General features: G+C 40.7%; 1 protein-coding gene across 1 annotated transcript in view; it reads right to left on the reverse strand.

Annotated features, from left to right (window-relative positions):
* Positions 1-1268: 1268 nt before the first annotated feature.
* suclg2 (succinate-CoA ligase GDP-forming subunit beta) overlaps positions 1269-23827 on the reverse strand; it is a 110858-nt gene continuing 88299 nt past the window's right edge. Inside the window, exons 10-11 of the mRNA XM_061042335.1 lie at positions 13342-13462; positions 1269-2294 (exon numbers count right to left, since the gene is read on the reverse strand). Coding sequence (XP_060898318.1) covers positions 2182-2294; positions 13342-13462 — 234 coding nt within the window. The 3' untranslated portion in view covers positions 1269-2181. The remainder of the gene's footprint in view (positions 2295-13341; positions 13463-23827) is intronic.

Below are 23827 nucleotides of genomic sequence, written 5' to 3' on the forward strand. Positions count from 1 at the left end.
CTGGGCGTCCTCTCAGATTGCCTGACAGATAATCCATCACACAGTCAGTGTGTCTGACAGGAAGAGGTCTCAGTCAACTTTCAGTCTCTCTGTGCGGCTCACACAGGGCCCACCAAGGACAGTCACTCCTCTCAAGTCTCTCTTGGGACAACGCACACTTGAGTTTCATTAGAGGACTGAAGGTGTGTGATTTGTGGAGTGGAGTTAAAGATGTGTGTTTAAAATGTGTGTGTGTGTAAGCCAATCCACAGAGTAAAAAAAGAAGGCAAAACAGATACTAAATACATGTATGACAGGATATAAGAGATAAGAGGTATGGATTCTTTTTGAGCAGCAACATGAGGGGGCTTGTTTGTGGAAATCGGAGTTCATTGGAAACCTTTTAGAAAAGCAGCAGATGAATCCAACATATTAAACACAATAAATAAAATAAATAGAAAGATTAAAGTCTTTAGAAGGTATTGACATCATATCATTCTTGCAGAACTTTTAATTAAAAAGTTTGTGAAGCTATCAAAACCAAAGGAAGTGCCGTTGCAAGGTACAAAACCGATGAACAAAAACTTTCAAATATCCATTTTTTTCTTTGCCAATTTAAAAATTCTGAAACCGAATTTCATTTTGGAGATCAACAGCACATCACTCGAAACTGTTATGGAAATGCTGAGAGTGTTAAGCTTCAAAGTGTGTGCATTTCATACTGATTATTTCCCATGGAAGGTTTCAGAGCTGGAATTGTTTTTTTAATTCCACGTCACAAAGTAACACACAGAGCTGAAGAAGAACCAAATATTTCATAGTTCTAGATTTTTTTTAAGATTTATTTTGGGGCTTTTTGTGCCTTCAATGGAGAGATAGGACAGTGGAGTCAGAAAACAGGGAGAGAGGTGGGAGCCACAGGTGGGCTTCGAGCCTGGGCCTTCCGCTTGGAGGACTACAGTCTCCACACATAGGGCCTAACCACCGGCCACCTGCGCCCCTTTGTTCTAGATTCTTTAATGTGCTGAGCAGCTGAGTGGTCTTATATAGCAAAGAAACAGCCAAAAGGTAAACCACTGCTGTACTAACTCATGCCAAACTAAGTATAATCATCAGGGAAAATACATTTTGGACTAAAATGTGTGCCAGTTAAAGAAGTGTAAGTATCGGTTTTTGGAGTATTGGTTGGACAAAATTGTATTGTAAGAATTGTATCTCAAAAGGTTAGCTCATGTCTGGACGGGTTGGTTTATATCTCAGGAAACTCTAAAGTGAAGAAAAAAAGACTGTTAACTTGAAATATTTTCTTTAATTGTCTCAAATTATTTACACAGTATTATACCGTATTCAAGATAAACTGTCAATATACATTCATGATTAAAAATACATAAGGTACAATTGTATATTAGATTATTTATTTTGCCTCAACACCTCTATTAAACTATTGCTCTAACTGAAAGTTGATAGTTTACAGAGCCCCTGATAAAGTAAGCCTGGTGTAAACAGTGAACTCACTGTTTCCTTTAGAGCACTTCACACTTAAGACATGATGTAGAAAATTCACAGCGATGCTTCCTCTTACTCATTTGAAACCTACATAAGGCATTGGATGGAGTCATGGATCAGGCTGAAGTTAGACTATAAGTCAAAATGAAAACAGACCGATCCAAGGAGTTAAGTGTTCGCTGTAAAGCTGCTGCAGAGTGTCATTCTCTCTTGAAAGGCCGGACAGTGGTTCAAATAAAACATGTCTTTTCTTACTAACATCATGTAATAATGCCGCAGAATGAAGTGAGGGAGACACGTTGATTCATTTTGAATAATGGAATGCACAAAGTGTCGAGTCTCCTTTTTGACAAATGTCATTAACGTTATGATATAACAAGACTAGATTTTATAGTGTAATATGATACAAAAGCCTAAGAACTACAATTTATCCAAATTAATACACACTGCAATGGAGAAAAATTACCAGAGCTAAAGTGTGCAAAAAAGTTACATTACACCCTTAGATTAGGTTTTGCTGCAAAATGAATAATATAGAAACTCAGTTGGCAATGATGTGATTATTTTGAAACTGTAAAGGCCTGTTAAAGAAAAGGCTGCAAGTCCTGGAGGTCTGCATGTGTAGAAAAAGGCTGACAGTGATGATCAGAGGCGCTGATGGGCAGACAAACTGTTGAGGTTTCATTGTAGGTTTTTTTATTTCTTGATGGCAGCCACTGCTTTCTTAGCAGCGTCGTCCAGGTTCTCAGCTGCGGTAATGGGCAGGCCGCTCTCAGTCAGAATCCTCTTGGCCTCGTTGACGTTGGTTCCTAGCAGGCACAGAAAAACACAGTTACAACAGGCAACAAAAGAACTAGACGAAGAAGACAAAAACTTGCCAAACAAGGTTGAACCCTAATCTGCCATCTGCACTTCTAGAAAAACCACACTGTGTGAAAGACGAAGCGTTCCTTTGGAGGAATCAGGGCGCCTGATGACAGATGGATGTAGTTATGGGTGAACAGCAGCAAACTCCAACCGCTGATCCTGAGAGCAGCTTTGTCTGTGAACAATGTCACTGAGCCAGGAGGGCAATTTGTGTGTGTTTGTTCCCCCTAGCTGCAGCGAGGTCAGGGGGAGCAGGTGCCGGGTTGATTTCCGCGATGCCCCCGACCTGCAACCAACCAGAGGAGGGAGTGCGAGAGAAAAAGTCACCCGGAGATGCTCTTCACAGCCCTGAGACTCTGCACGCTGAACCGGCTGCCCCTAAGCGCCACACATGGTGCAGCCCAAACAAGAGCCTGACAGACCTGTCACAACACGGGGACGGGGGCGCCGCAGTGAACGGAAGGACACAAGAGAGGGAGGATATGGTGCAGTAGAGAAGGAGGGAGAGGGGGGGAGAGAGAGAGAGAGAGAGGGAGAGAGGGCAATGGAGTAAAAGGTCAAATGAAGCAGAATCGCCCACGCCGCTAAAACAACATAAGGCAGCTGTTTGTGTGGAGTTTACCGATTTCACACCTGAACGCAAGATTGGAGTAAACAGTATTTATAAAACCCCCTCATGTGGTATCAACAGTTCTTTACTCTAATGTTCAAAAAATGTATCTTTAATACAATCATGAATTGTTTAGATGACTTCTTAATTACTGCCTTCTGTTTGTTCTGTCATCTACCTTCCTGTTATTTATCTGTCATCATTCTCCTCACATCTGAATTTTCCCTCTGGAGATCCATTAAGGCTTCTCATTCAATATGCCGTTGAGTCATAAAGACCAACACAAAACTGAAGCCCCATTGTGTAATGGAATGTTTTTGTTCTTAGTATCATCATCTAAATGATTTGTTTTGCAGTAACATGCCGATCGACTTGTTAGGTGTTATTGTCTTAATGTGATGTTAAAACTCAGTCTGTCTTAATCAGTCATCTGATGAGTAACTGTAGTAATAAGCTATCATTTCATCATTTTCATTTAAAGCTACTGTGAGGAACTTTCATCTTGTATCGATGTTGGTGACCTGAGTGGACAAACTGTTATTTCTTGGCTGATCTTGTCCTGGACTCGTGTGAGCTGAAGTCTCGGACAAAAAAAAAAATCTCACCCAGCTTCTTTTAAACAGTCCGATGAATCATCATCACCATGAGTTCGTTCGACAAAAAAACCCTCTGTTTAAAAGAGTGTGCCGTTTTTTTTCACTCACTGATAGTTTTTATTTTTGTGCTTGAGTTGGTTTTACAGACGCATCAGTATGTTACATTACAAGCCTCACAAGCAATCACTGCTCCCAGCTTCTTAATTGTAGATGTTTTTGGACTCTTCTAAAGGAGCAAACCAAATTTAGTTGTCTGTTCTGTTTGTCGACCCCGCCCCTCCCCCCCTTAAATAAATTAACGTAATAATCAATCAGGAAACTTATCCATAGATGGATGGAAATTAATCACCAGATGCAGCCTGACATACATGTACAGTTTTTACTTTGGGTTTGTAATTAAAAATGCTTGACGGAACTATAATTGCTTCTTGCATGCATTGGTGTCTCTGCCTTCACTCAGGCAAAAAAAACAAACAAACTGTGATGCTAAATGGGTGGAACTGTGTGTGTGTGTGTGGGGAGGGGGGTGAGAACATGCTCAGATGCTTACAGGTTGACCTTAGCTCTCCAGGCTTGGCGTGTAATTAAGACTGCATGATATGTGAATTCTCCAGAGGCCCGGCTGCCCTGATCAATAGACCTTTCATGAGGAATTCTATTACCAGCTCCACTTAACGCCTAATATTTCATCTCTTTTGTCCAGCCAGATAATAAGTCATTCCAAACACATTTTTTTTTTTTGCAGGCTCACACTCTAAACAATCAATTCAGCGATGTAATTAATTAGACTAAGAGCAGGAAGAGAGCTTGCTCTGGCACATAAACAGGGGATTGAGTGTCCCCAGTCATTTTCTGATCAAATAGCACAGAATGCTTTCTGTGTGTGTGTGTGTGTGTGTGTGTGTGTGTGTGTGTGTGTGTGTGTGTCTCCTCTCATAAGCTTAAATTAAAAGTTTGTATAGGTGATGCTTGAGCTCTTATAAATGATATGGTGAGAGTACTGTGTGGTTTACGTTCATGACCGATCCACTTCATCACAGACAGGTTAATCCATCACATGATAAAAAAACAAACTTGCAACACATCAACTTAAAACAAGAGATACAACTATAGGAGAAGCAGCCATATGTGCCCACAGCAAATACATAATGCAAGAGATACACTGAAAAGGCAAATATGCCTATGGAAATGTATATAGCACTAAAGTAAAGTAAACACTACATGTGTTTTTTTTTAATGTGATAAATATTCATGAGAAGAAGAAGAAGTGTGTGCAGCATTGCTTAGACATGACCTGTGTTATCCATGTAATGTGTGAGAGGGGAATCGCACATCTGTGGGAGTGAGAAAGAAGAGTTGTTTGTTTACGTGGATTTTTTCCTGCATATGTGTTCACATGTGTATTTATATTTGTGTGTGAAAGACGGCGCAGAGTGCAGTTCCACTGTGAACAGCAGGGAGCACTGATAGCTCACAGCATCAGAGAAGAGGACAGAGCCAAGCTGGATATCACACGACTAAGGTGTGTGAGAGTGTAAGTACGTGTCTGTGTGTCTGTGTGTGTGTGTAGAGTATGCCAAGTGTAAAATGTGAGTGTTCACCTGCAGCCACTAGGTGCTGCCAGAGACCTACTCACAGCCAGGAAGCAGGGACACACAGATGCATGCATACATGTGAGGCATGCAAAGTTAGACTGACGTCATTTTGAAATAAAATCCAACAACTTCTTTTTTTTTTTTTTAACTGTAACTGGGAGATAATAAATCAATCTTTACTATATCTCACTTATACAATACTTGAGCAAGTTATATTTGTGGCTTTTAAAAGTCACATGCTGTTCTGAACTCCGTGAACATTTATTGAAACTTTATTAAAGAGGACATATTATTCCCCTTTTCCATCTTTTCAAACAGTCTCCTGTGGTCTAAATGAAACATCTGTGCTGTGCTTTGGTCAAAATATAACATGAATCAAGCACCAGAGGAGGTTTGTGACCCTGTATAAACCAGCTCTCTCAGAATGCTCCGTTTTGGTGTGTGTGTCTCTTTAAATGAGTTTTCCCGGTAGACATCACTCCTCTGTAGCGAGAATAAAAATGGCGGACCTGCGCATAAGTTTTGCTCTAGGCCTGGGGTGGAGATACCAGGGGAGGGGAGGTTTTTTTTTTTTTAACCAGAATCCCACTGTGATGTCACAAGTTGAGCAAATTTAAAAAGGAGCATTTCTCTCTGTATTTTAAGACTTATGCAGACTAAAAACAAAGGACTGGATGGGTTAATTTCAATTTTTGTGGTTCGGGAGACACTCAGGTTATCTGTAAAAGTGGATTTTTCACATGTCCCCTTTAAAGTCCGAATCCAAAAAGTTGCCGCTTGAGCATAAATCTGGAGAGTGGATCAGCTGGCGGGCCTTACATCACCACTCTATGAGTCTCTAAACACACTCTTCAAGCTGAAACAAGGAAAGACCAGGCACATGTGAGTATTTTGCAGTGTGATGTATTGCCGCTTTACAACAAATGTCTGTTGGATCTATGCTCTAATTAGTAAGCTCACTTGTGACTATTGTGAAAATGCCAGTTTAATGTGCGAGTCGATTACAGTCCAGCATATTTCAACAAGATGATGAGGCTCAGCGCCATGCCAAAGACTCGTGCTGGAGGAGTTAATCGATGCTGCAGCTCCTAAATCTGTGTTTTCTTTTCTGTTTGAACAAGCTGAGTTTAGTGAAGACCAGACCTGATGAGAGGAGAAAACTCTGCCACAGTCTCCGACCAACAGAGAAACTCTATTCTCTAACACTTCTCTATAAGTCATGGTTAAGTGGGTCAGTTTGTTTGTACCAGGCACAGATAGGAAAAGAAGCAAAGCTTGATCTCTTTTTTAAAACAGTATTTGTAGGTGCAGGCTAAGCTTGATACATTTTCTCTGAACATTGTTTTTCATTTAAGTGACCCAGAGTTTTTGTAGAAGATAGACAAATACTTCGTTGAATTCATAAGTTATAATACCAACCCTTCCTTTTTCTGAGTAAATATTTTGTTATTACAGCACAACTTGGTCTGACATAACATGGCGAAGAGCAGCTAATATAAGCAAACTGTTGCTAAGCATTTCTGAGTGATTGTTATGACTGAGTCAGTTTGCTGACTTTAAGTCACTTCCTTTCTTTTTTGGCTGTTTTGCTTTAAGTTTATCATTCATCACAGATTTTTTGGATTGTAAGTTGTATGACCCTTTTTTCCAAAAAGGTTGGGACACTGAGTCAAATGTAAATAAAACTTGAATGTGATGAATGCAAAACATTTAAACTCCTTATCTAATTGAACATAGCACATACAACATGTCTATTGTTGAAACTGATAAATGGTATTACTTTTGGAAAATAATTTGCCCAGTGAAGCACCCCTACATTTCTTCTCAGCACCCCTGTTCTAACATCAGGGGCATATCTCCCACCAGATTTTTTAAATCTCAGATGTATTTTCCTAGATATCTTAACTTTTTTTCCCTAGCTATCATGTAGAATAAAGTGTAGTAATAATAAATACTATGCATTTTAAGTCAAACATATTCTTCTACACATGCCATACATCACACCTGAAAAAGGCCACCCCCCTCTTCTCCTTAAAGTTGGTTTAATCCAAAAGTGTGATGGGACCAGCAAGTAAACACAGATGCAGGAGGGACTTTAGACAGAAGGTCTGACAGACAGGGAGCAGAGAGTCACAGAAGTTGTAAGTAGATAATTAACCCATTAAAACCTATACACATATTTAAAGTGATATACTTAAACACCACCACTCAGGTGGTTTAACACTCTGGTTCGTTGCTAACTCTAGTTATGACTTGTGACTTCCTGTTAAATATTTCTAAGGGGAGCTGTCTGAGTCTTTTGACAGTGAGTGAGTGGAATAGGATTTGTAACACCACTATATCACAGACAGAAATAAGAAAAACACTACATTGTAATGACATTTTCATGTCAGGATGCAGAGGAAAAAATCTCACTTCCTTTATAGAAGGTAGAAAACCACAGAGTTTAATGATGCAAAAGGTAGCCTGTGTTATTTTTAGTGAGATAATATTTAGTCGTAGTTTCTTTCACTCAACAGAAAAGTGTTGAGAAAAGAACTCAGATTAGAAGATAAGGAAGTAAAAGTTCTCAACAGTGTATAGATGTAGCGTTACAAGCAGAAGTCCCGCTTTCAAAACTTTGACATTGATAACAGTTTACTGGTATTGGCATTAAAAAATGCCTTCACAATGAGTAAGATTCTCTCTTTTCCATATTCTCATTTCAGATTTGTATGTGTGTAATGACTGTAAAAAAGATGCATTAATGAGTCAATGACTTTAGCTTTAGAGCTGGTGAAGACGTTCATTTATTGAAAACTGCTGCGTAGCCTGTGAATTTCCCCACAAAGCCCAATATATTCTTCAGTTTCATGAAATATAATCGTTTGTTATGTAGTTAGGAAGAGGTGAGCTATAAAAATTGGCAGAGAATAATTTCTGACCTATACGAGGATGTGATGGGGATGTTCCTTGAGAAAATCCTAATGATGATATCATACAAAATGCAATATGCAAAAACAGCACATTTCATTTTCCTGAGAAATATATATTGTGGTGTAAAACGTGTGTTACTTCAGTAAAATTATTGTTTTAGGGAGAGGATTAAACACTTGCAATGAACTACATACAAACTCTCTCTAGGAGCTGAGGACCTGTTTCAAACTTCTGTCTTTAGTCTTCCTGCAGCACATGGTGACATTCTTAACAACAGTCTTCACATGTCAGTGTCAATACAAATTATTTTGGCAATGAATATAGGCAGAAATGAAACTGGGTTTGTGATTGTTTTGGAAGAGTTGAAACAGTTGGAAGTGAATCCCCATGTATCAGAAAGTTAACTGAGGCTTTTTGGCTGATATTCAGGCCGTCTGGCAACACAAGCCAGACTCTCCTTCCATTATTTCTTGACCCCATGGTTACCACCATGTTATTAAAATACTGTGTGTAATCAAATGCATATTGATTTGTTAGTGATTATTTGGGCGACTGACTTTTTTTTTCCCTACGTTGATGTGTAAATTGAAGTGGGGAGGGTCTGGATCTATGGATTGGTTTGGGGGGCTTAGTGGTATTTTTTTATTTTGTTTTTGAGGACAGTAATGTTACTCCTGTGTTTCTGTTTGTCTTTTATGTGTTGTTAAGTGTCAGGCATCCAAATAAAGGGTAATTTCTTGTTCTTAAAGCTCCTGTGAGGAATTATAGATTTTTGGTGATTCTGGCGCCCCCTGTGGACAAAGTGTTTTTTACTGTTCTTGTCCTGTATATGTGTACGTAATGGTTTTTTTTTTTAAACAAAAAGTCTCATCCTGCATCCTCACACTTGTCAAATCTATCACTAATTGTGAACATTTGCTGTGGAAATATATAAAAAGGCGGTGCTCTTAAAGACTTTGTCTGACACTACAGGCTTTACTAATTAAGATGGAGACATAATCAGAAAAAACTCTTCATCGGAGTTTTTATAACCAACAATTGCAAGCAATCTCCTGTACGCTGTCTTAACTGCACTAGTACTTTGGCAACATTTCAGTACGAAAATGTAGTCAGTGTGTTTGTGCAATTTAAACATTGACTTCAATTTTCGCCAAGTAAAGAGTAAAGACCCATTTTAAAGTATGCCATCTCAAATATCACTCACCAGAGTCGTTCTGACCTGTCACTTTGAACGAGCCAAAGCCGCTCACTCTCATTTTAGCTCCTGGTAGCTTTGGGTTAAAAACTTATAGAAGATCTGCAGTTTTTTTGAAGCTTTGGTACTTTTTCAACGCTATATTGATCATAAAATATTATTTTAAAACATTCTGTATCACACACAGTATTCAAAAGACTTAACCACCAGTAGCAGAAGTCATGCTACCTCAGTTACCTGAAGAACTGCTGCTATAAAAACATTTAGCTTTCATCACTCTGTTCTGACTTTGATAGTTAATCCTTTGATTGTTAATTATTATCAGAACCAAACATTGAGTGTTTTCACTTCACAGATGAAATGGATGAGTCCTGCTCCTCCCTTCTTCATCAGACATCAAATACGTCTGATAGAAATGCAGGGCGAGATTCCCCTGAACCCCGCAGACACTTTCCCTTTGATGTGTAAGCCAGGCATCAATCAATGTTTGTATGTTTCTTATGTTGTCTGGACTCAAGTTTATAAGAAAAACAGCCAAATGTATCAGATTTAAAGAGCATTTCTGAAATTGATAGTTGTCTACTACTTTAAGTTTTAAACGTAGAGTCGGCAGAAATGTCTGTTGCAGCTTGTAAACACAACATTCACACTGGGCCCCCTCCTCCTGGGCTCATCACCCGCAGAACCGCACACCCACTGCAGGTTTAGCATGTATGTTGACCGCTTGTACCTACACTTCAAGCTACTGCACACGAGAACAAGCTAACCCCCGATGTTTGGCACCTGAGAAAGCAGACCAACTCTGAATCCGTGCGTAAAAGCCAACACAAGGTTCACCCTCGTTTTGGAACGAGCTTTAGCCGCTCAGAGTTTCGGCTCACTTTGATAATATTTTTTCTTCTTTGCCACTACATCCTAATCCATCATATTTGCCGGTTTGAATGCCGTCCAATCACTGAATTGAATCTCCTCCTAAACTCTCCCAACAAGAATGGGAAATGAGTTGGGTATATTTTATTCTTGTCAGGTTTTTTTTTGAAGGTTAAAAAAATAATATTAGTTTGTTCTTTGGCTAGTATTTTCAACTCAACATTAGGTTAATGTAAAGCTTTAGAGGCTGGTGAAGTTTGATTTAAAATCTATCAGTGTTTCCCAAATATTCTAAATACCAAATAAATACCGGCCTGAATAAAAAGGCAAAAAAAAAGAGCTTAAATTACGTTGGGTAGGTCACACCCGATGTAACACATCAATAATCGATGTGGAGGGCATAAACTTAGCCAGAAAAACCTTCTCTCTCTCTTACTTATTCTCTTACCCTCTCAGTTTAATGAAAAACATTTTTTTGACCAGATGCAATAAAGTGTCTTCAAGTTGTTTCTGCAAAGTCATATTAATGAAAATGGGACAGATTTGAGGCCGCAGTAACCTTGACCTTTAAGCAAACAGATCTAAACAGTTCCTCCTTGAGACCAGGAGGACTGGAGTGCCACATGAAAATATTCTGATGACGTTATCCTAACATATCACATGCACATGAACTTGACTGACAGACAGACAGGCAGACAGACAGGCAGACAGACAGACAGACAGGCAGGCAGGCAGACAGACAGACAGGCAGACAGACAGACAGACAGGCAGGCAGACAGACAGACAGACAGGCAGGCAGGCAGACAGACAGACAGGCAGATAGACAGGCAGATGGGCAGGCAGGCAGACAGGCAGACAGACAGACAGACAGGCAGGCAGACAGACAGACAGACAGACAGACAACCTGAGAACATAATGCCTCCAGCCTCTGCTGTGGACATTGCAGAGGCATAAAAAACAAACAAGAGAAAATTGACTGGTGTGCATATTTATTGTCGTCTTAAGAAATAATGACACAGTCAGGACTGAAAAGGCCATCTTAACCTTACTCTAGGACCCTGTATCTCTTCTTAATTAAACAGAGGGAAAGAAGGTCTGATCTCTTTTAAAGGAGAAAACAGCCTCCACTGTTTGACGGACAGTTGGTGATTGACCCAGTGAATCGATACGTTGGGGAACACGGATAAGCAAATGCAGTCACCTTTTTCCCCAGACCTCCGAGGGCTAAGAGGAATTTTTTCCACAGTGGTAGACAGCATCCTCACAGAGCAGTGTCTGTGATCCCACTGTGGCCAAAGGGGGCAGTACAGTACTACATCATATCTTCCTATCAAAACCTTTAACAAATGAGAGTAACAGTGTATCTGTTCTGTGCCAAATCCTTAGCATGAATTTGAATTGTATGAGCTAAAATAATGTAGTCCAAAAGCTGTGTGTTTTCATAAAAAACTGTCTATCAACCCACAATCAAATCTTCATGCAAACCCTACCAACTAATTCCCTCCTATCAGCATCAAGACCACATGGTCCTTCTCCACATTCAGGGATACATAACTCTCCGCCAATGCAATCAACCCAGTCCTTTTTAAAAAAGAGCCTTCCCAATTAAAAGTGTGCCAGTTAATCCATTCTGATCCTGTTGAAGAGTGCCGGGCCGCTCTCACTGCCCTGCGGTCAGCCTAGCAAGCTGAGCTGATTGATTCTGAACCAATCTTCTCCACAAGACTGCAGCCCAGGATGTAATGACCCACAACTAAAGCTTGGATTAGAAGGCAGCCAAAGGAAACGTGGCTGGACCGACCGCCAGCAGTAACCTTCTGGACTCAGCCTGTTTGTGAGTTAGGCTGAATAACTTGGCCTGGTAGGAGGAGTGCGGGGTGACTAATTAAGGGTCTGCTTTATTTGCCAATCCGTTCACTTTTATGGCGACTAATTGGCAAAGTTGTGTACTGGTGCTTCAGCCACATTTTGAACCATTAAAATCCAAGTCTATGATTGACGATAAAACCTTTACGTGTTTCAATGACAACCTTCCCCACTCCATGGTGCTCTGAACAGCCGTGTCCACACTGCATTGTGGTACCTCTGTGCACAGTTGGGTTCTAGAAACCACTTACAAACCCTGACCTACAAACCCTATTAGCAGAGTGTGTGAGGACATACAGTATGAAGTGTTAGGGTCTGTAGACACACATACTTCCTGCTCTCTGCTCTGGCCACACCACTCAGCAGGAACTTGACAATTAAGCTAACCACCAACTGGCCTTACGCCTTTGGGAGTCACCACTGCCATCCCACACACACACACACACACACACACACACACACACACACACACACACACTCACACTCACACAACCGAGCAGGTTACATTAGCATACGCAGGTGAAAGGTGAGCCAATCAGTGCTGTCTCTACTGTTATTCTGGCTGGCGCTAATGACGGGTGTGGCCGAAAGTGACACGTATGAGGAATGCACTGCTGTTCTCATTGGGACACCCGGCCACAATGAAGATGGATAGGCTCCAGAGGGTACGGCAGCAATAATACAATGGCACTAAAGTTTATAACAATGCAGGAACAAGGGGCTGTAAATCTTGCTGCCCTTGTGCTGTTGGCCAATTAAACCTAAAAGGAGATACGGTATATTTCACATCTCAAAATGGTAAAAAAAATACATGTTTAAAGCTACACCATCAGACTAAATTAACTTGTGTTTGTATGCTTTATCTAATGAAAGAAGTAGCCTTAGGGGTTTTTCACTATTGTGCATCTCATAAGGTTCACATACATAAAACAATCTTTGGGATAAGACTGGTGATTTAAAAGACACAAATAAGATTCAGTAAGGGAGAAGCTGAATGGTCGTTTGCATGATGCCTGCACTGGTGGTAGAGAGAAACTGGTTATCTTAGCCTGAAGATCATGCCATGTCGAGGGAAACATCACATGATTGACAAGTGCTAGGGAGAGACATGGGGTTTTAAAAATGTATATTAAAGGCCAGCATCATTAACCAGCATCATGAAATCCTTAATGGGATCAATGGCTTCTAGTCCAGGCCAGATGCAAATCGATGGGGCATGTTCCTGAGTGGGTTGGTGAACATTGGGTGTTGTCTGGGTGTAAATGGGGAAATGTTAGAGAGACCAGACCTGCATTCCTTTGTGTTTGTGTGTGTGTGGAATGGATGTGTGTGTATTTGTACCTTCAAGCCTGACCACCAGTGGCACCTTCAGCTCCAGCTCTCGACAGGCCTTTGTGATGCCGTTGGCGATGATGGCACAGTTCACAATCCCACCAAAGATGTTGACAAGAATGGCTTCAACCTGAAAAAAAATAGAGAAGGTATCAATAATAAAATCAGAGTCACAAGTTAGTCCAAAAACACAATACAGTGACATAAACTAATATGTCTACTTCATGTTCTTTACAGCAGCAAACAAGCTTTACAACATCAGCAACACACTCATTGTTTTCTAATGGAAATCTCACAGCTCATTTTTGGAGCCTCACCACTAGGAGTCTGTACAGGAGGCTGTGCACCCAAAGGCTATACAACACTGTCACACCGGAGGCTACATAAAGCAACGTACTGTTGAATTTAAGAGGGCATGAGAAAAAGGCAACACTGGGGCCAAATATTAAAGCAATATTTCAACAGGACGTGTTGACATGACGAACAAAAACTAAATCTAATCACCATGCTACTTTTCAAATCTCCAACCTCGAGGAGCCGTGTATGAAATAAAGCTTTGTAAAGAGAATTACAGAGTTTGGCTATTGAATAAAAAAAGAATGCTTTCAAACCACACACACGGGGCTCAGCAGATTCAGTCGTCACTGAACATCCTTCTATCGACCTTGTAATTCAAACTAAACTCTTTTCATTCATTAAATAAATGTCTGGTACTCTCTTCACCTCAGCTGCTGTGCAGTGTTTCAAAAAAAATATTGTCAACTTTCTTTAAGAAATCAGCACAAAAATGGTATCACCAAGTCAAGCATGGCAGTGTGTGTGTGTGTGTGTGTGTGTGTGCACATGTGTGAGTGTGTGTGTGTGATTACACTAACAATCTAGAGCTTGGTAATTACCCTGGCTAGCTCAGTGGAAAAGTAGACTGAGAGCACACAGGATTAATCCTCCATGTTTGTTTATAATCACTGCTAATCTGTTACCGCCGATTTGGATGAGCAGCTTGTGGGTGTGTGCTTAGATGTGTGTGTGAGTGTGTGTGTGTGTGTGTGTGTGTGTATGTATGTCTTTTGTGAATGTGTATGTTGTCAGTGCGTGGTTGTGATTTTTATATGAAGAGAAGATCAAGGAATTGGATAACTATCAGAGTGTCAGACATGGCATTGTCCTCCATGTGCTATCAAAATGAACATCTCGTTATCAACTGCAGAGAATGACACAAGAGCAGGACAGAGCTGGAAAACATGATGAAGGCAGATCCAGAAAGACACAACACGCAGAAAATTCAGGAAGCTTTATGGTCAACACAGAGTACGGTTTCATAGGGAATATGAGATATCCCCAAAAAGATGAACATTATACATGTACAAATGGTGTAATAAATGAAGACCTCCAGATTATGCATGAAATGAAACACAATTCTGAAAAAAGGCCAAGATACTCTGCCTTTTAGCCTCTAGCATGTGTCCGCTCAAAACAAACCGACACAAACCTACATTTTAAAAAGAGAAACTCAAAAGTGTCTTTGGCTGGATTTGAACATCTTTCAAAATCTATTTTACAGATTTGAACACAGGCCTTATGTTCATTAGCCCAAAATAACAAATCAACAGAATTATCCAAGTGTTTAATTTGGATGTCTTTTGTGGCTATAATTGGAGAGTGAGGACAGTGGACAGAACTCAAAATTGAGGCAGGAGAGAGTGGCGAACGACATGCGGCAAGGGAGCCACAGGTCGGACTCGAGCCCTGGCCAACTGCTCCAAAGGCTACAGCCTCCACACACGGGGCGCACATTAACTATCTGCCACCGACGGCCCGTTATATCTGGACCTTTTGATGACATTATGCAATACGATGTGTGGCATGTCATGTGAAAATAACTCATTTTCACGTGTGAATAGGTTAAATGTCTCTTTTATTCAAAGCTGCTATCAAGACAAGTCCAGCCTTAATGTTTCTGTGCTGTTCACGTTTTGACTACTGAAGGGAAGCTGCCTTCAGCAGTGCATTAACACGACTCACTGATGTGTGTGAACAGTATCATGTGTTGACTAACAAACCCAGCAGGAAGTGATCACAGCTTCCAGATGCAGTCACAATAGTACAGATAAAAACGCACTCACAATAAGTGAGACAACTTAAAGGAAAGTCTGATATTAGTGCTGTTATCTACTTCATTGAACACAATGTGCGAAGAGCCGCAGACAGTGAAAAGACAGCATCAGAGATGAGCAGTGGGAGTTAGACAGAAAGTAAGGAAGAGGTGTGAAATGACACCAGCGCTGTTGTTGTCAAACCTCAGCTGCATATTGAAGTGTTCCTCAGTCAGTCGGTTAGGTGCGATATGCAGTTCACAGTGTGTGTGCGGGTGTCTTTATTTTATACTGCCTTAGGGCAAAAGGCTGAGTGTGTGATTCCCTGCTACTTTGTGCATGTGTGGCCCACAGCCGCGGCATAAGGTCAAGAATTCATTTATAGACAGCCTATTAAAAAAAGGGGGAAATGCATATCTACATCTACACTTTTACTGACATAATCCCTTTACTGTATGTCCTCCAGCTTGCCCGGCAGTGTTGGGCCAAAGGTTTTACATATCTTCAATCTTCTACATGTGCAAGGTTTAAAAAAAAAAAAAAAACATCCATAGAATCAAACATAAAATGATGAAATGACTGGAAGTAAAGAGAGATTGATGCTCTATTCCTAGAACATGAAACGCTCAATTTATTGACAGAGAAATATTACATGACTGTGGTGTTTGAGGGATAGGAGGCATATCATACTATATCAGTGTATTTGATAACTGTGACTGAAATACTGGCTCAAGACTTTAGAAACTGACTCAGGTTCTACAGAAGACATGCGCGCGCGCGCGCGCACACACACACACACACACACACACACACACACACACACACACACACACACACACACACACACACACACACACACACACACACACACACACACACACACACACACACACACACACACACACACACACACACACACACACACACACACACACACACACACACACACACACACACACACACACACACACACACACACACACACACACACACACACACACACACACACACACACACACACACACACACACACACACACACACACACACACACACACACACACACACACACACACACACACACAGTACCATGTGGCTCCCACTTGGGGGCAGCAGAGATTTAGACGCCTGTGTTTCGGCCTCACTAGAGAAAGCTCTATTCTTACCCTATCTACAGCCCATTTTTCAACTCGGTCTCTATTGGGAAGAACCATATTTCTTCCATTCATGCGTCGCCTATTGACACCCATGTATATTAATGATACACAAGATATGATTTATGTAGCTTGGCACAGAAGTAAATGCAGTTTATAGAAATATGGATGTGGGGAGGACTGAGTTGCACTTTGCTGGAAGTTTGTTTTTTGTATTCATATAATTGTCTCTGGTTTTGGATTACAAGCGAGTGTATGGCCTAAGGAAGATTATTTTCCCCTGGACGAGCAAATTTAAGCAGACATTTGATGTAAAAGCTCGACTACATCTGCCACTTCCATGTAAAGATCCCAGATCCTGAGCTATGACACCCACACACACAACCCCATCTCTGTGATTTGAAGTGAAATAATGTGATAATCTGTGCCCAGAGGGAATGGAGCCCTAAATTGAAAAATATGCAGCGACATAGGGGGTAAAAGAGCAGAAAAAAAGCACAAATGTGTAAATCTTATTCATCTGACTTAGCATGTTCTCTCCTAAGACTGCTCATTCAGCTTGCAAAATGCAATATATATTTTGGTGAAGCAATCTGGGCCTTATGGGCCTTCATGGGCCTTTAAAATGTGCACCAAAATTGGGGCCAATCCTCTGGGTTTGATGCCCTCTCCAATCAAACGTCTGACACTGCTCTGCTCCATTCAGCTCACAGCGCCCTCAGAAAAACCAGCCTTAAAGGTATGAAATAGCTCTGCACACTCCAATCCATCTAAATTCTCCGACATCATACTCTGAAGCATTTTACCTCCTGTCACAGAACCAAGTACAGCCCCTTTCCTTAAAGGCATTCATTTCAGGTGAGCTAACTTGGCAGCAGGGTGTATTTCTTTCATCAGAGCTCAGCATAAAAGGCAGCTGGTATAATGTGCCAGCTCGCTCTTTTTTAGAGGATCTTTGTGTGTTCTTTCAGGGGGTGTTATGGCATGAGAGCCGGTGCCTTCTACCTGGGTCCCGGTGAAATGATTCAGATTTGTACAAAATAGGATCATTGCTTCTGGCATCCCATACCCTGCCAAGGCTTCTTTTTTTTTTTTTGTTGCGTCAAAGTCAAAGAAAAAGGGTCTTCACAGAAGAAACAGGCTTTTCTGCCTTCTATTATATGCCACACTAACTGCATTTAGGGCGAGTAAGAAATCTAGCCCAGACAATTTGACATGCTCACGTGGGGCCTGTATTGTACTCCTCCTGGCTGTGTATTTCATGAAATGGGTCTTGGATGCACTCAACAAAAATATGTGCGTTGTTATTACAGAAACAGGCACATCTAATTATAAAACTATCCATGGTCATCTTGATGGACTGAAACATTTAGACAACACAGACACCCAGCATCACATTTCAGAGAGTCTTCATATTTCTTCTGTAGGATGATGAACAGAAAACAAACATGATGTACTTCTTTGCTCCTCAAAGTTGCAACCCGGGGGAATAAAAGCATTGTGTTTCTTCTCATTCTGCAAGGCCCCTTGTCGCAAGTTGTGCGTGCGCTGCTGAATTATCACTCAAATACACGTTTTCATGCCCATACCCCTGTTGAGCGCCGCTAATCTGTCTGCAGGAAAGAAAGAAAAGGGAGAGCATCTTGTTTCCTTTGTTACCGGCGAGCAGATAGGAGTAGAAAAAGGCAGGGCTGGAGATGGGTGTGTGTCTCTCTGTGGCCTATTAAGGGCTATTGTTCTGTCTTATCTACGAGAGACAGCCTGTACTGTCACTGCCTTCTCTGGCAGCCCTCGTGTATTTTATTTTTATTTTTTTCCCTCAATCTGCCGGGTGCCCAGCGCTCAGCCCTTGGGCCACAGGTTAACATAAATGGCTTCCAATCAAGGCTGGCCTGCTGGCTCCAATCACACATCTTGGTATGGAGGGGGAGGCTAAACTGATTACTCAGTTTCTGTCCAATTTGTAAAGTAAGATAGTGTCTGATGTGGTTTATGTGCTGTTTAGGACTTCCTAATAACTGCTCTGTTTGGATTTACTGTCACAGCTTCTACCTGCAGATATCTTCTGATCACATAGCATCGAGCTTGGCTACACATTGTTCACTTAAGGTTGAGGGAGAGCAAAAAGGGGAAACTACACAATGCTTTCTTATCCCCCCAAAAAAACTACAATTTCACATAGATTTTCCTAACAGGAAAAAGTGTGGTTGGATCAAACATCACTGAGGAGCATTGTTGGTGCATGATTGAATAAAGGTGAAAAAATAAAGTCTCATCTCCACAAATAAGCAATACCCTGAGTTGTTACAACACTTTTCTCTCACAACACAGCATTCAGACTTCACACGCAGCACAGTTTCTTACAATCATTTCAATTTTGAATTGGCTCACACTGTGTAATTGTGCTGGGAGGATGCAATGCCGATGAAAGGACGAGCAGAATTTCAATATAATCTTTGTAACATGTGCAGAGAGCATCAAAAGAATTAGACAAGCCATGTGATAAAGACGCTCATGTGGCAATCTTGTACTTTAACCACTTTGAGCATCATTTCCGTCAAACTCAGGAGCCACTTTTCCTGCGCAGATCTATTCTTAGAGGATACAGAACAAAAAAAAAAGAGAGAATGACACAAAGACAGACTGAGGGAAAAGAGGGTCTTGAAGTCAGAGAGTGAGGTGAAGTGAAACAGATGGAAGAAGAGAGATGGAGAAGAAAAGAGACGGAGAGAGGTGATGGGAAGTGGTGCGGTCCCTGGTTTCTATTGAAGGCAAGGATTGGCCCTGGCAAGGAGGGATAAGAGGGAAATAATTATCCAGCCTACTGAAGCATGACAGGCCCTTCTTGGGACCGCTGAGAGACACATTGAGCGTTATGTCAAAGATTGGCTGTGTCACTGGCAGAGACACCTCTTGACAGACAGTGGCATCTGAACTTTCACTTGACGGAGAAACAACCTGCCGAAACAGGCAGCCATACATACATACATGCATGATTGATGCCTGGTGGAGTCAAGGTTTCATCTCAGGGAGATGAAGACGTTAGTACTAACTCATGTCTGCATTCTACAATACCTGACGGTACTTCCTGTTTACATGAACCACTGACATCTCCAAGCCTTATGATTGATTTCATGTTCGGAAAAGCCCTGAATATATGTAACTCAGCTCTCTCATAATACAATTCAGTGTCTTTAGAGAATAGTGTTGGAATAAGATCGCCTGAACCGGGATACATCCAAGATCAGGGAGTAAGAAGATAGAGACTAAACCAAGATTTAAGAGATCGAGAGCAGACCAGAGACAGACACTAACAGTTCAAAGTAAAAAATGTAAATGTAGGTTCCTTTTCAATCATCTCCTTCACTGATACATTGACCTAAGTACAAATAGTATATGTGAGGAATGACATGTATCTTAAAATAATAAGCGGGTGAGTTTTTTGGGTGGGAATTTTCTGTTGTGTTCTTTGAGCAGAAACTACTCATTGAAGGTGTTTACAGAATGTTTACACTAATATATCTAAATTTATTCAAAAATGACTAAGCCTTTGTTATATATAGTTTTTGTTGACTGCTTACATTACCTCTAATATTTTCAACAGTTATCACAGCCAGAGAAATCCTTAACTTTATAGTAGTAACAGCCTTTTAGTGGCAGACGCGACATGTTTATTGTTGCCATGGAAACAGCAGATGATACATCAAAGACCGCTCAAAAGGTGCTGTATGTGCTGCTTTGATAAAAACTTCATGTAAATTATACTTGGACACATTGTCAGTAAACATATTCTCTTCTTCAGGTCTGTTTCGCCCGTTCGTCTTGACTACAGTCAACTTGGAGTTGGTTCGTTCATCGAGGGTGGAGTAGCAGAGAGAATAACTCCCATGATTCCCTGCCAGGTGTGACATCATCTTTTGAGAGCCCCCTTGGCAGCGGAATTTACATACTGTGGGTTTAATCTTTATCTCTAATCAACAACGTTTCAATATTTTACCATACACCTACACTATTTTTTGCCATAACACACCGTGAAATAGCAAGCATCTTTAATTTAAAATGATTCAGCTTCAACAGAAAAAGGGTCCCTTTCAGTATTCTTTGATTGATTCAATGAGCCAGAGATGTATCATAAAATGTTGTGTACTTTACGAGTATACAATCTGAAAATCAGAACTTTTGAAGTATCTTGTCATGTAGTCAGGCAAAGCAGCATATCTGATATGCACATTTTTAAGAAGTGGAGGTGCGTAACTCTTTTTCCACTCTCTACTGTCACCTCCTTAGTTCCATCATCCAGGTGAGGGAGCAGTAGTGTGTTTTGAAGCATTCTTGTGGGAGCAGACACACGTTAGTGTTACTAAAATGTAGCTTAATGTCAAGTCATTGTTTATTATGACTAAAAATATAACTGGAAGGATTTCAAAACACTTGCCCTGTACCTTAAATCTCCTCTAGATGTATCACTTTAAGCTAAAACCCTGAAGGCTAAGTACATTTCATGTTTCCCCACTGACAGCCAGTAAACACACATTTCATGAAATGAGTCAGAAGTTTTTGCTTGCATTAAGGAAGGCCTTTGCTTTTCAGAGCAAACAATGCACAGAGAAGCTAGTGTCATACCCTTGAAAGCGGTCTTTGCTCGTCTTGAAACAAATCCTCTTTGTCTGACAACCAGAGAGGACCGTGTAAAAGCTGTGTGAGCCAGGACAAGACTGAAACCTCCAAAAGACAGTTTTGACACTACTGTAGTTTAAAGACTGACATTTCTTTGGTTTTCTTTTTTCTTTTTAAAAACAAAACCAAAATCAACCACAAACTCACATAACAAACCCTGAGTGCATATTGCTTTGAAAGAATACAATTTAACTGCCTGGACCTTACTCTTCATTTATATTCCATGCTCTCATTTATCCACATCCTTGAGTCTTCTAACAACTGCTCTGGACAGCAGTACTTCAGGAGCACTTAGTCATCTCCAACCTCCAGCGCACTCTGCTTCCATTTTTCTCTACAAACAAAAAAGAGAAACCAACCAAGGTAGAAATGGCTTTGACTTTGAGACAAAAGAGGTTTGTGTAAAGAGACAGGTGGGTGACTGGGGGGGAAGGGAAATGAGGAAGGTTGAACCCAGAGAATGGATCCTGGACATGGACATCAAAGCCTATAAGCTTGCCTTCCCTTGGTGAATGAGCAGCAGGGTCATGGTGCGAGACAATCGTCTTGCGTCTGCATGTGACCAACCATTTTGCCCTTATCCTCTGATATAGGAATAGGGCATTCTCTTTGAAATGCCTTTGCAATCAGTCAGTGAAGACTGTACTAGTGAAGTCAGGTTTATATGTGAAGCCTAAGCTCATGACTTTGTAAGCTTACAAAGCAACAGATCTCTACACATTTAGTAAAATTTCATATTACACAGCTCTGGTAAGATTTCTGATGCTCTGTTTGAATTCAAAGATTTTTCTCTTCTAGTCAAAATCTCTGGCAGCAAAAAAATAAAATAAAAAAAACAACTGCCGGTTTAGGGGGTAAACACACATAACACTTTTTGGACCACAAAATTTGATGATTTAGTTGTAATTTCTGATTGGACCAAATGGGATCAAGTCCATGTCAGTCTGGGCCTGTTTGTGCTGACAGTTGGGAGATAAAACGATGCAGCATGTGGTGTTTAATGATGATAATCATTTGCCTTCTGATCCAGTCCCTGCCAGGCGTTCCCATTAATATTATTTTAAACATGTTTGACAGGTGTGAGCAGCACGAATAACAATAGTTACCCAGAAAAACAGACCATAATAGTAAGAGGACATAAAAATAGTGCAATGTGTTGTGGCTTGGAGTGTTATCTTATGATTTCTCCCTTATTTTACCAACACTTTATTTTCCCTCTCAGCCTTTCTTTGGGAAGCTAATTTATGATGGATCTCCATTTCTGTTTTTACTGAATTCATGCACAAACTTTTCCTTCCTGTTGGTATAATGACGAGCCTATGCCACATGATCATTGTCTAACTGCTTATTTCTTTGAAAGATAGTCCATTTTATGAAGATGTTTTACCCAATAACAAAATAATTATCTATTGAGAAGACTGTCAATAAACGCCTTTAAACATCATTCCAAAGGTTCTACAGCACATGGGATTGATATCTAGACTTAAGATACGGCTCAGTACTGTACAGGGCTGTGCTCAAAAAAATAGATATGGCAATATATCGTCATGTGCTCCTTGCAAATACATGTATCGATGCATTTGTTACGTACTCAATATGGCAACAAAGCTGTTTTGAAAGACAACTGACCTATGGTGCAGTTCACACCTTAGACATAGCTCTGGTATTAAAATATTTGGACCTGAATTGAAGTGTTTTAAGGTGTAGGATCCTTTTGACTCTGCTCTTATTCTCAACAACAAATAACAGCTGTTGTAGTGAATTATGTTTAGGACATGGATATTATCCAAAATCAATGGATATCACAATATGTATCGTATCGTGGCCTCTGTATCGTGATACGTATCGTATGGTTGGGTTGTAGGAAATACCTAGCACTTGTACTCAGTACAACATTTACTTTTCACTCCTACTTATCTACTGGAGTGGTGAATTTTGACAACAAGATAAGGACCGACACTGACATTTCCTCTCCAACCAGGCAGTTTCTTGAGATCCACTGCTCGACTCAGTGTTTTTTAACGGATGATAGGGAGAAAAACACCATCTTTATGTGTATGATTGTGTAAGTAACAATCTCTGGGGTTTGAAGTTGAGTTCCACCCCAATCATAAATAAGCAGATCACAACCTCGCTGTTATGTACCACATCCAAATGCCTTTTTATCCCTCTCTATAACAATTAGAGACACAGTGACGGCATTTAATACTTCAGTGCGAAGAACTAAAGAAGTCAGATGAACAGCTGCAGGCTACTAGCACTTTATCGGTTGTGTGAACTTGCAAACCTCCAACATGTCATCAAGGGAATCAACACCTTCCATTGCATCCTGTTGTAGGGTAAACAGTTGCTGCTGTTGTTCACCTAACGGGTAATATTAACTGTTTGGAAACATGCCAATTGACAAGGAGTTTTAAGGCAATGCGTCTTTTTTTTTTTTTTTGGATTATTGCATCCCTGCCTCATTCCAAAACAGCACCTCTGTACACTGCTGACACCAAGCACCACGTCCAAATCAAGCCGTACTGTCAAATTCACTCCTCTATCATGGTACATTGAGAAGAGATTCTCA

The sequence above is a fragment of the Labrus mixtus genome, chromosome 7 (genome assembly GCF_963584025.1).
Source record: "Labrus mixtus chromosome 7, fLabMix1.1, whole genome shotgun sequence".
Classification (NCBI taxonomy): domain Eukaryota; kingdom Metazoa; phylum Chordata; class Actinopteri; order Labriformes; family Labridae; genus Labrus; species Labrus mixtus.